Source organism: Trichomycterus rosablanca, chromosome 3 (genome assembly GCF_030014385.1).
Source record: "Trichomycterus rosablanca isolate fTriRos1 chromosome 3, fTriRos1.hap1, whole genome shotgun sequence".
In the NCBI taxonomy this organism is placed as follows: domain Eukaryota; kingdom Metazoa; phylum Chordata; class Actinopteri; order Siluriformes; family Trichomycteridae; genus Trichomycterus; species Trichomycterus rosablanca.
In genome coordinates this window covers 11194373-11208123 of record NC_085990.1, presented here as the reverse complement: position 1 = coordinate 11208123, position 13751 = coordinate 11194373, and the positions used below count along the sequence as shown (strand labels likewise).

The 13751-nt window shown below is 44.9% G+C and overlaps 1 protein-coding gene across 2 annotated transcripts; it reads left to right on the top strand.

Annotated features, from left to right (window-relative positions):
- The first annotated feature begins 988 nt into the window (after positions 1–988).
- Positions 989–13137, top strand: decr2 (2,4-dienoyl CoA reductase 2, peroxisomal). 2 transcript variants are annotated; one of them, XM_062992664.1, is made up of 10 exons: positions 989–1132; positions 1281–1384; positions 1826–1894; positions 2102–2153; positions 2325–2460; positions 2676–2800; positions 9406–9499; positions 10289–10393; positions 11022–11210; positions 12330–13137. In XM_062992664.1, the coding sequence occupies exons 2-10, from the start codon at positions 1308–1310 to the stop codon at positions 12359–12361; spliced, it is 879 nt and encodes a 292-aa protein (XP_062848734.1). In that variant the 5' UTR covers positions 989–1132; positions 1281–1307; the 3' UTR covers positions 12362–13137. The 2 variants fall into 2 exon arrangements, with proteins under 2 accessions (XP_062848734.1, XP_062848733.1); XM_062992663.1 differs by having other exon boundaries at positions 11022–11259.
- Positions 13138–13751: the final 614 nt, after the last annotated feature.

Genomic DNA, 13751 nt, shown 5'->3' with positions numbered 1-13751 from the left:
ATTTTAATGATATTTTTATAAACATTTACAAAAATGTAAGTATTTAACAGGAATGTGCACAGTGCAGCAGTGAAAACAAGCTGGCCACTAATACTGAGATTCAAGGTTTAAATCTCAGCGGCATTATCGACTGGTTGGGTGTACATTAAAGCTGGGAAGGGGGCATTGGTCTAACAGCTTAGTCATTGGCAGGTGCTCTTGTCAGAGTGCTCTCAGCGCCGGTCCCAAGCCCGGATAAAATAAGCTGGGTTGCGCCAGGTATGCAGACCAGAATGTTCCACTGTGACACTTAAAATGTGGGAGCAGCCGAAAGAAGAAGAAAAAAGTATTTCACAATAAATTACTGTTTCTAGATTGTAAAAAATGACCAAGCAAAGTCAGTATTTATTTGTATGGCATTTAGCAGATGCTTTGTCCAAAGTGACTTACTATTGAGGGTTAAGGGCCTTGCTTTGGGGACCAATGGTGGCAACCTAACATGGTGTGGGCTTTTGATTACTAGAACATTACCTTAACTGCTGAGCTAATGCTTCCCACCAGTGTTTTAAAACGTTCAATAAATAAAGAACTTTTATGTATAGTCATTAAAGATACTGTGCATGAACATTTTTTGGAAGTTTGGACTTGCAATTCCACGCACCTGGGTTCAAACCTCAAGGCTGGTTGTTGATTGTCAGACTGAGTTTGGCAAGTTCTTCATTCAAGAATATAAATTGTTTTTGATGAAAAGCAGAAAGAACAGGGTGGTGAATGTCTGAGTGGGTTACAGGTAAGTCTATGAAGTTCACCACATCTTAAATTAAATTTTTTTTTTTTTAAGGATTAGCTATAATTTTATAAATACGGTTTCATGGTGGTGCAGCTTTTTGAATTTCGTTCCGCTCCATAGCTAGGTTCTGTTCTTTAAGAATGAATAAACGTTTTTTTAGTGCGCCGTGACAGATATGAACTACATTTCCCACAATACAGCGCGGTTGAAAGGCGTTCCGTCCAAGGTTCGCTTGCGAATGTAGTTCCAGTATTTTTGCATGTAGTTGTTAATCGCATTTTATTATAATTTCTTTTCACCTAAGTTGTATTTGTACCTGCGGTTTAGATTGCTTTAAGGTTTATCGACGGTTTTGTGAATCAGGTAAAATATAGAAGTGTTTCTGGACTAACTTTCATGCACCTACAAGGACAAAGCTGAACACTTCATTTAATATTTTGTTCGGCTACTAGTTGTTTTGTTCATGGTTATAATTTGTGCATATTAATAATTGATGTGATTTATTCTTCAGGTTAGAGGACTGAGGAGATTTGAAAGGATGGCAGAACCAGAGGACGTTTCGACTGATGACTGTCTGACCACCTACACACACATCTACAGTCCAGACCTGCTGAAGTAACCACAATTCACTTCCATTTCCATCATTACCACGTTTTGACTTTGTACTTATACATATAACATGTCCCTCACAAATGCTTGCATAACAAGAGCTTTTCAGCTGTATGTCTTTGTGTTTGTGCTGTGTGTCTTTGTGTTTGTGCTGTGTGTCTTTGTGTTGTATGTCTTTGTGTTGTATGTCTTTGTGTCTGCCTAGTGGGTAGAGCTATATGCTATCAACTGAAAGGTTGAGAGTTCGAATCCCAGCTCTGCCATGCAGCTGTTGGGCCCTTGAGCAAGGCCCTTAACCCTCTCTGCTCCAGGCGCGCCATACAATGGCTGACCCTGCGCTCTGACCCCAGCTTCCAACAAGCTGGCATATGCGAAGAAAGAATTTTGATGTACTGTACATCTGTATATGTATATATGACAAATAAAGGCATTCTACTTCTTCTTTAGGGATCACGTAGCATTTATAACAGGTGGGGGCTCTGGTATTGGCTTCCGTATTGCAGAAATCCTAATGAGGTATGTTATTTGTATTTCCCAGCTTAGTATACCTTTTTATTATTCATGTCTGACTGAACTTTAAACAAATCTGGTGCTGTATGCTGCCTGTATACCCTTCTGCCTCATCTGTTTACATGTACTGTATGACTGTCACCTGTCCTCAACTGAAATGCAAGCTCACAATATTTCTGCAAGAAATCCAATATATACTTCTGTTCCTTTCAGGCATGGTTGTGATACTGTTATCGCCAGCAGGGACCTGAAGAAACTTACTGAGGTGATCATACCTTTTAAATAAACTAATATACGATATGCGTCAATAAATCTGCAATAAATGTATGAGAGACAATTTTCTGAGGTCCAGCTGACTACTGCTACAGGTCTATATGGTTTTTATTTTTATTATAAATACATGGTGTGTAGATTTTTTTGCTTTTGTTGTTTGTAGGCTGCAAAAAAGCTGACCAGTTCTACAGGCAGACATTGCTTGCCTATGCAGATAGATGTCCGTCAACCAGATACCATCTCCACTGCCATTGATGAGACACTAAAGGAGTTTGGACGTGTTGACATTCTCATTAACAGTAAGTTTTGGGTTGAGTCACAGTAGTCACAACATTGGTGTAGAGGCAATTACATCAATTTTAAAACTGATATAATTAACAACAAGCAGCAAACCAATAATACATGCATTTATGTTGAATTGACATGAATTCTTTAAAGCTTTAGATTTTTTTTTTTCAGTGGAAAATCAGAATCTCTGCCCATACTTAATGTTACGTTTTCTGTATCTATGCAGACGCAGCAGGAAACTTTCTGTGTCCAGCCACATCTCTGTCCTTCAACGCCTTTAAGACCGTTCTGGAGATTGACACCATGGGAACCTTTAACACCAGCAAAGTTGTTTATGAGAAGTGGTTTAAGGTAAAAAAAAAAAAAAAAAGATTAAGCTGCCCCCTAAGAAATACAGTATTTAGTCAGTAATAGACCATTGTACAGTAAATTAAGTTTAAACTGTTTGTTTATTAGGACGCACACTCACACGTACATTCAGTCCCTGCATTTTTTTTATTGCATTGCCCCAGTTTGGATATACATAATTCCTCTTTGCACTCTTGGAACCTCTGCCGGTTGCACAAAATTGCAATGGTTGAGGCAAATCTGTACAACTAATCTGTAGAGACGGGTTTATTGAATTATATTGATGTATTAGCTACACAAAGACAGTCAGTACTGTTAGGGTACCTGCGGCGTCTGGTGAACGCACCACCAGCTCCCAGCGTCGCAGGTGTTACAGAGCACAGAACAGCAAAGCTTTAAATAGGAGGCTGCCTAATTAGTGCAACGACCTGCAGCTGCACTCGCGCTATTTAAGTGAGCCTCGCATAGCTGTAGGCGTCGCACCTTCTCTCTTGTTTTCACACGCAATGGCTGTGCAGTCGCACCCCTTTTTTCAGGGTCAGTTCGGTATCCCCGGGCATTACTAGAATGGTCGGGTGTGTATGTTGAAAGACAGAGGTAAATAGGGTTTTCTTTTCCAGGTAGGGAAAGATCGGTGCGACCCCGCGCAGTCCTCGCGCTGCTGTTCTGTTCCTCGCCTTTTTGCCAGATCTCCTCTGTATCCGTTAGCTGGTGGCTAACGTTAGCCTAGCCGCCGGTACAGCGAAAGAGATCTTATCCGCTAAAGTAGGCGGACCCTTCAGTGCCAGCTTAGCCTAGTGGGCTAAGCGTTTGTTTATGACGCTGTCAGCGTCGGTTCGGATCCGCGCAGTAACCTTTTTGTGTTCTCTATTTTTTCCCCCTTAGCAGATCGGTTTCCTCCCAGCTCAGCGGTGCGAAGCTGGTGACAGCGCTGGTCCGAGAAACTCCGAAACTCTTGCCGGTTTCGGTTTTGGTTTCTCTTCTCCGCGTTTTGGGACCGTTTGTTCTCGGCGCCTTTTAAGCGCGAGACTTCCCCCTTTTTCTCCAGCTAGTAGATAGCTCTGTGAGTACACGAACGCCTCGCACGCCGGCGATCCGGGTTCGTGACTCGCGGTATTGTGTTTATTTATATATTTTTCATTTTTGTCTTTTTCAGTTGCCTGCGGCGCCTGCGGCTTCAATCGGGGTTCTCCCGATTTGTTTTTTGTTATCCTTTTCCAATTTTGTGTTTTATAAAATATATATTGTTTATAACAAATAAATATATATATTTCTCTGCATTCTTGGGTCCTCCGCTTCTCCTTATAACAGTAAGGTGCGACCAATCATGGACCCAGCAGAGATCCCCCCTGTATCTGACGTCCTACGTCACCAGGGGATAACGTTAGGGAGACACGAGCTGGCTCTCAATGAGCTGGCTCAGCGTTTGTCTGAGATCGCCCAGCTGCTGCCTACGCTGGGTGCCAGTTCAAACAGCCAGACCCAGGCCCCTGTTCATTCTGGGGCATCAGCCGGGGTAGAGACCCCCATCCCACCCCCTGAACGTTTTTCAGGGGAGGCAAAGAAATGCCGGGGTTTCCTCCTGCAATGTTCCCTGACATTCGAATTGCAACCCTCTAGATTTCCATCTGAGCGCTCCAAAGTTGCGTTCATAATCTCACTACTCACAGGTAAAGCCCTAGAGTGGGCCACTGCCCTCTGGGAGCAGAGTGCACCCGAGTGTTTTTCAGAGCGCGCCTTCACGGAGGCTCTTAAGGACACTTTTTTCCACCCTACGGGTGGAAGAGAGGCGGGCCCTCGGTTACTCGACCTGTCCCAAGGGGGGCGCTCGGTAGCTGACTTTGTAATAGAGTTTCGCACTCTAGCGGCTGAATGTGGGTGGGATGAGGGCGCATTAATTGCGATTTTCCATCGCGGGCTGGGGGAAAAAATTAAGGACGAGTTGGCCACTCGTGAGCTCCCCACTTCGCTTAAGGCCTTTTACCTCCTTGCAACCACCATTGACACCAGGCTCCGACAGCGGGCTCGGGAGCGAGGGTTGCATCCACCCTTTGGTCGGTTCCAGGGCGCACCCCGACCGCCGTTGCGGGACCAGGACCCTGAACCCATGCAATTGGGATCAGCTAGGGCGGCCACACCACCATCTCCCGACTCCGCCCTGAGGGCCCGTGCTCGGTTAAACGAGTAGGCCACTCTCAAGGCAGGGAGTCGAGGGTGAGCCGATCCAACATCCCTGATCATGGTTTGTTTCTTACCGTGTCATTGCATTGGGGTTCGGGGAACGTGGAGCTCAAGGTTTGTATTGATTCGGGCGCGGTCGAAAGTTTCATCGATCGCTGCCTGGTGCGCAGGTTGGGGATTGAGCTCCGACCGCTACGAGTACCCATCACGGTTCACGCTGTGGACGACCGAGCGGTGGCCGGTAGTCCCATCACCCACCAGACGCCTCCTCTTACAATGCGTCTGGGGAACCACGAGGAGCGGATCACCTTCTTGGTGACTCAGGTCCCTCAGCTCCAGGTGGTTCTAGGGCACTCGTGGCTTAGGAGGCACAATCCCCAAATTGACTGGGTAACTGGGTCAATCTTTGCCTGGGGAACGCGGTGCCAGGATGCATGCTTGTTGCCAGCTAGCCTCTCGCCGGCATCGCCATCGCCTGACGCGATAGCCCCTGATCTGGCCCGGGTACCACCTGTTTACCATGATCTTCATGAGGTTTTTAGCAAGTCCCGGGCGCGGGACTTGCCCCCCCACAGACCCTTTGATTGTGCTATAAATCTGCTCCCCGGTACATCTCCTCCTAGGGGGCGTCTTTTCTCCCTGTCGGGACCCGAGAAGACCGCCATGGAGGAGTACGTTAGGGAAGCGCTCCAACAGGGCTTCATTCGTCCTTCGTCCTCCCCAGCTGGGGCTGGGTTCTTCTTTGTTGGGAAGAAGGACGGGACCTTGCGCCCTTGCATTGACTATCGGGGTCTGAACGCCATAACAATCAAGGATCGGTATCCGCTGCCGCTGATGGCCACGGCTTTCGAAGCCCTTCAGCGAGCTTCCATTTTTTCGAAGCTTGATTTACGCAGCGCGTATAACCTGATTCGGATCAGGCGAGGGGATGAGTGGAAGACTGCGTTCATTACGCCCACGGGACACTATGAATATCTAGTGATGCCCTTTGGGTTAATGAATGCCCCTGCAGTCTTCCAACGCTTCATCAATGAGGCTCTGCGAGAGGCCCTTGATAGATACGTCTACGTTTATCTAGACGATATCCTAATTTTTAGCCGGTCCATCGAGGAACACGTGAGGCACGTCCGCCGGATTCTCCAGCTTCTGCTCGACCACCATTTGTTTGTCAAGCTGGAGAAGTCCGTTTTCCATGCCCCAACTATTTCATTTTTGGGGTTTATTGTTTCTCAGGGCGCCCTCCGAATGGATCCGGCTAAAATCAAATCAGTGGAGGATTGGCCAACTCCCTGTTCCGTACGCCAGGTGCAAAGGTTTTTGGGCTTTGCAAACTTTTTCAGGCGTTTCGTACGGAACTTTAGTACGGTCGCCGCTCCTTTAACGGTCCTTACTGGGAAGGGTCCGTTTAAATGGACGGTGCAAGCCCAACAAGCCTTTAACAGGCTGAAAGCTCTCCTTACCACTGCTCCCGTGTTGCAGTTGCCCGATCCAGAGGAACCTTTCATTGTAGAAGTGGACGCCTCTGATGTCGGGGTTGGGGCAGTGCTTTCCCAGAGAGTGGGCCCAGAAAAGAAGCTCCACCCTTGCGCCTTCTTTTCGCACCGTTTAACTCCTGCCGAGCGTAACTACCCGGTAGGAGACAAGGAGCTTCTGGCCATCAAGCTAGCGCTGGATGAGTGGCGACATTGGCTTGAGGGGGCGAAACATCACTTCCTTGTCTGGACAGACCATAAAAATCTGTCGTTTATCCAGCAAGCGAAGAGGATGAATTCTCGTCAGGCTCGCTGGTCCCTTTTTTTTGGTCGTTTCCAGTTCACTCTGTCTTATAGACCAGGGTCGAAAAACGGTAAGCCGGATGCCTTATCCAGGCAGTGGGAGCCGACCAGACCTGAAACCGAGCCTGATCCCATCATCCCTGCGAGTCAGATTGCTGCCCCGGTCACCTTGAATATGCCCCGGGGCATATTCAAGGTTGTCCGGGACGCTCAGGTTGTGGAGCCCGACCCAGGTGGAGGTCCGCCTGACCGACTGTTTGTTCCAACAACAGTTCGCCGGCAGGTGTTTGAATGGGCCCATGCGTCCCCATTTGCGGCTCACCCAGGAGTCTTTAAGACCCTGGTGTTGCTACGCCGAAGGTTTTGGTGGCCGGGGATGGAGAGTCAGGTGAAGGACTTTGTCCGCACCTGCGCTGTCTGTGCTACAAATAAAAGCACTAGAGAGCGTCCACGGGGACTACTCCATCCATTGCCAGTGCCCTCCAGACCATGGTCCCATCTGGCACTGGATTTTGTGACAGGTTTGCCAAGATCCAGGGGATTCACGGTAGTACTGGTGATTGTTGACCGGTTCACCAAGTCTTGCCTCTTTGTTCCGCTGCCCAAGCTCCCGTCTGCCATGACTACCGCTCAGGCGATACTGCAACATGTGGTGAGAGCACATGGGGTCCCATCCGACATTGTGTCGGATCGGGGCCCGCAGTTTGTGAGTCAGTGCTGGCGAGCCTTCTGTCAACTCCTCGGGGCGACGGCTAGTTTATCCTCAGGATACCATCCTGAGTCCAACGGGCAGTCAGAGCGGGTCATTCAAGACCTAGGCAAGATGCTTCGGTGCTTAACTGCAGGGAATCCAGCCACTTGGGCGGATAAACTGTTGTGGGCTGAATTTGCCCACAATACCCTGCACCACGCCGCACTTGGTATGTCACCGTTTGAGGCACAGTTTGGATACCCGCCTCCGCTGTTTCCCGATCAGGAACAAGAGGTTGCGGTCCCAACTGTGCAGCAACATATCCGTCGCTGCCGTGCCGCCTGGCGGAAAGCAAGAGAGGCTCTTCTGGCCTCCCAGCGCACCATGAAGCGCAATGCTGACCGCAGACGGCAGCCGGCTCTTACGTTCCGGCCGGGCCAACGAGTCCTCCTGTCGACGAGGGATCTCCCCGTCAAAGGTACCCCTCATAAGCTGGCGCCGAGGTATATTGGCCCGTTCAAGGTGGTAAGACGGATAAACCCGGTGACATATAGGTTGGAGCTACCTCCCAGGATGAAGGCGCATCCAACCTTCCACGTCTCCCAACTTCGCCCATTTGCGTGCGAGGGAGCTATACCCCCTCCCCAACCTCCCGCCCCTCGTATCATCCAGGGTGCCCCTGCATTCACGGTGCGCCGCCTCCTGGATAGCAGGAGAGTGCAGGGTAGCACCCAATACCTGGTGGATTGGGAGGGTTTTGGCCCCGAGGAACGTTCGTGGGTACCGGCTCATCATATCCTGGACCCGGAACTGATCCGCGAGTTCCGACGGAACCAGGCAGCGGATCTTGGGACCTCAGGAGCTGTCCCTAGAGGAGGGGGTTCTGTTAGGGTACCTGCGGCGTCTGGTGAACGCACCACCAGCTCCCAGCGTCGCAGGTGTTACAGAGCACAGAACAGCAAAGCTTTAAATAGGAGGCTGCCTAATTAGTGCAACGACCTGCAGCTGCACTCGCGCTATTTAAGTGAGCCTCGCATAGCTGTAGGCGTCGCACCTTCTCTCTTGTTTTCACACGCAATGGCTGTGCAGTCGCACCCCTTTTTTCAGGGTCAGTTCGGTATCCCCGGGCATTACTAGAATGGTCGGGTGTGTATGTTGAAAGACAGAGGTAAATAGGGTTTTCTTTTCCAGGTAGGGAAAGATCGGTGCGACCCCGCGCAGTCCTCGCGCTGCTGTTCTGTTCCTCGCCTTTTTGCCAGATCTCCTCTGTATCCGTTAGCTGGTGGCTAACGTTAGCCTAGCCGCCGGTACAGCGAAAGAGATCTTATCCGCTAAAGTAGGCGGACCCTTCAGTGCCAGCTTAGCCTAGTGGGCTAAGCGTTTGTTTATGACGCTGTCAGCGTCGGTTCGGATCCGCGCAGTAACCTTTTTGTGTTCTCTATTTTTTCCCCCTTAGCAGATCGGTTTCCTCCCAGCTCAGCGGTGCGAAGCTGGTGACAGCGCTGGTCCGAGAAACTCCGAAGCGCGAGACTTCCCCCTTTTTCTCCAGCTAGTAGATAGCTCTGTGAGTACACGAACGCCTCGCACGCCGGCGATCCGGGTTCGTGACTCGCGGTATTGTGTTTATTTATATATTTTTCATTTTTGTCTTTTTCAGTTGCCTGCGGCGCCTGCGGCTTCAATCGGGGTTCTCCCGATTTGTTTTTTGTTATCCTTTTCCAATTTTGTGTTTTATAAAATATATATTGTTTATAACAAATAAATATATATATTTCTCTGCATTCTTGGGTCCTCCGCTTCTCCTTATAACAAGTACTTTATTATGTCAGTATAAAACAAGTTCTACTACTTGTTCTATCAGACAAGTTCTATCAGAATAGTTAAATAGTTAATTAAAAGTCATGCACCCTCCCTATCATCAGGAAATTTTGATTGTATTTCTGTGTGTTTGTGTATATCAGGATCATGGCGGCTCCATTGTGAACATCTCAGCCACTCTCGGATACAAGGGCCAGGCATTGCAGGTGCATGCTGGTTCTGCAAAAGCTGCTAATGGTGAGTTGGTATTTTGTTCCAGCTTTACACTGGGCACATAATAGCAGTGACTTGATCACATTATGTAAGTTTAAGGTATCTATGTATTGTCATAACCCAATAAACGGTGCGTGATAGACAAACATGATTTAATTATATTTAACTATATTATGCAAATATTTTAACTCTTATTTACTGTAAAGTGGAAAATATCAATACAATTTACAAAAAAGAAATAAGGCAAAGAAAATTACAAAGTGTTACTGACACTTACGGCTCTGAGAAGCATACAGTGCTAGTGTTTATGCAACAAAACTTCAAACACAGACATATTGCCATGGCCACTGGGGTTCTTCAACAGCACCAAAGCAGCCCTTGTGTAGGAATTTACGCATTTGTTCCATACTTTATTAATCACTTAATAAAGTACTTTTTTTTTTTTTTAGAACAGTTTACTGATGATAATGTTGTGATTTCCAGTAGTTGAAAATAATCTCTTGCACACACTTTTATTATGTCCATGACCTGGCTATCTATAGTGCTGCGGAAAAAGTGGTGGCCTCCTATATCTTTCTTTGTTTTGCACAGTGGTCATACTAAAAGGTTTTAGATCCTTTTAGAAAAGTAATACAAGATGAGGAGAACATGAGGAAACACAGAACAGTTTAAAATTATCATTTGTGATTTTTTTCTCCCTGTATAATTGAAGTATATGGACATTAAGTTTCAATAGTTGCTCAGGATTATTTTATACATAAAGCCCTTAATGTAAAATTTTTATTACCACTGTCATTCTGTGTGTGTGTGTAGATGCCATGACAAGGCACTTAGCAGTGGAGTGGGGTCCCAGTGGTGTGAGGGTAAACACAGTGTCACCAGGACCCATCTCTGGCACAGAGGGCTACCGCCGGCTCGGTAAGAAAATAAATTTAGTGTTGACATATTCATTCCTATTTTAAAACTTCTGTGTGGCCAGATATATCTAAGAATCATCAAAAACAAGTCTGCCATAAAGAAGAAGCTGTTAAAAGTGGTAATATTACTCACTGTCCAGCAAGCTTTATGATGGGCTTAGAGGCTGCTGCACCAGATAGACTATCCTGCATAATAAAGCTTATTTAAAATTTGTTGCTGATCACTTGGACAGAGGAAAATGAAGAGGCTGGGGGGATTTTTTGCATGCCAGTTTCTAAACCTGTGGCAATGTAATATCTTCTTGACTGATGTCACTTACATTTCATGGCACCTTTTTGTGTTTTTTAGATTCCATAAAGACAAAACATAAATTCATGTACTTTTTACTGGGTGCAGTCACATTAGTCCTATGCTATCATGGTAAATGGCATCATGGAACAGAAAAAGAACAGTTTCCTGCTGCATCTGCATAGATACAGAAAACTAAAGGAAAACATTTAAATTCCAGACCTGTCTTTACACGTGTCCCTTACAACTCAATATGAACCTTTGAGTTTACCTGTATGTAGTAAGCAGAACAGTAAACTGTACAATCATTACTAGTATTTACTCGTTCTGTCTCTCTCAGGTGGTGCCCAGGCAGAAAGCGCTGGAGTTTTTCGGAGTATTCCGCTGCAGAGGGCGGGAAATAAAACCGAAATGGCACACGCTGTTCTGTTCTTGGCAAGTCGTGCATCGTCGTATGTTACAGGTGCCACAGTGGTAGCTGATGGAGGGTCGTGGCTTACGTCAGCCAACGATGTGGAGCGCCTGCTGGGTATACAATCAACTCCATCTGCTAAACTCTGAAAGGCAGCACCGCACAGGTGTGTGTGGGTGTGTGTGGGTGTGTGTGTGTGGGTGTGTGGGTGTGTGTGTGTGTGTGTGTGTGTGTGTGTGTGTGAGAGAAAAATTAACATTATTACATGCAGGAAAAGTAAAAAAAAATGTTTTCGTGGGATGTAAGATGGAACTGGGCAAATGCATCAGAAGATTTATTTGACTAGCATCAGGCTAGCTGATATATGTTAGAAAGTATTCTAACAAGCATTTATTTGTTTGTATAGCATTTGTTTCCTTAAACATGTGACTTTTTTCAAACTACAGATAATAAATTCCTAAATTTCACATCTGTAGTTGTTCACAATATTCGTGTAGTCTAATAGTATTAGTTCTGATAGCTACATATATTCAGTTAGTATGTATGTATGTGTTTTGACACGTGTGATTAACTGTGTGATTACATGCTTGGTGTGGTGCTGCATCTTTCTTTTCTACTAAAACACACAATTCAGCTTTACTTTACTAACCGCATGCACATTTCTGAATTAATTATATTGAATTTAACTGATTGAATCTGTGCAAATCATCTGCTTTTTAAAAGCTTGCAAGTAAACTGATGATTGAAAATACTCTGCTGATCCATGCATTCCTTTATAAGCTGCAAAACTGAAACTAATTTGTTTTTTAAAATTAATTATGAAACCCTAATCAGAGACATAGACCACGCTATCTTCACTTTAACTGAGACTGACATGTCCAGAGGCCTCACCTTATTCATTGGCACTGACAGCCACGGCTTCTTCACTGAGACTGATGGTGAAAGAGGCTACTGGTACTGGCATGCACATTGGCTAAGCCGGTTTTACAAGGGCTGAGGCACACAGGACAGACACACTGCCTTCACTGGCACGCTTATATTACTGGCAAAGGTTTAGAGGCCATTCCTTTGTAGCTGGTCTTTGGCAGATTTGATAATTATTTGCACACACTGGTTTTTTGAATGCAAATAAAACCAATACCAAAACAAAAGGGCTTTTTGGTTTTCCAGATTCCATGCATTGTGTTAATTTTACTGAACATATTTGATTTTTTACTTGCTTTTTGTTGTTTTCAGGTGTTTGGGAGGAGAAGAGGAAGGACAAATAAATCTCATTTAAAAAGTCCATCACAGTTGGTTTATTTTATTTAGTTTATTGGGCACCTTTTTAGGTCTTAAAATTGGAAGCTGCTATAATCTAATCTTAAAATAAGTTGGGTCATCTTTAACCTGTATTTGGTTAGTATTTGGCTGCACAAAGCAGCTTAGAGACACATCTGAAGCTCTCAGTGTTTCCATGAATAATGATAAATTTTTATGATGATAAAATAAAAAGTAATACATGTTTTTAGTAAGAAATTGATGATGGGTTCTACCAAACTCCTGTCGCATGGTTTGCATGTGTAATGAATTGCAGGGCCGAGGGTTACTCCCTTCAGCCATTTATAATCGATTCACAAATCTGATTCTGCTCAGATCTACAATATGTTGTATGGTGGTATGTAAACATGAACTTTTACAGAACCAGTCTCTCTCTAGATTTCTGAACAGCCTTGGTTTTTACTAATAGACCTTATAGTGAGTAGGTATACCTAATGAACTGATAACTGAAATATTGGAAGACTTTTTGTGCTTAGATGTTTCATAGTATGTTGCATGGCACAGGGTTGTATTGTCATGTCATACTGTGCCTTGATTTCTTCAAGCCTAATTCCTAAAAGCTACCAGTTTTATAGTATTGATAACCAGCATTTCTGTGTGCTGTAATGGTAACACTAAATGTGAGAATGATGTAAATGACTAAAATGTTTTCAGGAAAAAGAACACTGCACATAGTTTGGTATTAATTATTTCCCTTAATAAATCCTTTGTAATTCTTTCTGAACCGTGGTGTACAAATTATTTATAAATTGTAATTATTGGTGTACAATCTTGGTTTAGCCACTGGAGGGTGCAAAGTGTTTGTACAAAATCTAACTAACAAAGCTAAAAATTATACTAATAATGTTTTATTTCGAAAGCCAGATCCACACTTGCTCTGTGTATAATTAAGCAACTTGAATTATTTTAATTCAATTTTACAGTTCATGTTCAAAGATTGCATACATTTGTAAGAGACATGTATGTCATGCAGCCTTGGGATTTTAGTGATTTATGCTTCTTTTTTGTGACTGAATGATTAGAACACACTTTATTGTCCAAAACAAAGCTTTGAGTTCTTAAGTGTATTATGATTTTTTTAAATCTACCCAGTCAATCTACTCAGTAAATCTACCCTGGTAGAAAACATGCACACAACAGTTCAGGTTATAATGTATAACGCTGTAGAAATTGTATAATGTCATTTAACTTTGTGCCATGGCCTCCTAATGATTATGATTGACCAGAGCTGATTATTTATAATAATAAAGTACACAAACCAAAAAAACCTAAATTGTCACTTTATGCGAGTGAAAGACTGCCCAAATGTTCAGATGTAATCCAGAAATTGGTCTGCCA

Excerpts from the sequence above, each read along its gene's own strand:
- decr2 (XM_062992664.1), top strand. The coding sequence starts at position 1,308 with ATGGCAGAACCAGAGGACGTTTCGACTGATGACTGTCTGACCACCTAC. Across the intron at positions 1,895-2,101 it reads ATTGCAGAAATCCTAATGAG|GCATGGTTGTGATACTGTTA; the intron begins GTATGTTATTTG and ends TGTTCCTTTCAG. Across the intron at positions 9,500-10,288 it reads TTCTGCAAAAGCTGCTAATG|ATGCCATGACAAGGCACTTA; the intron begins GTGAGTTGGTAT and ends GTGTGTGTGTAG.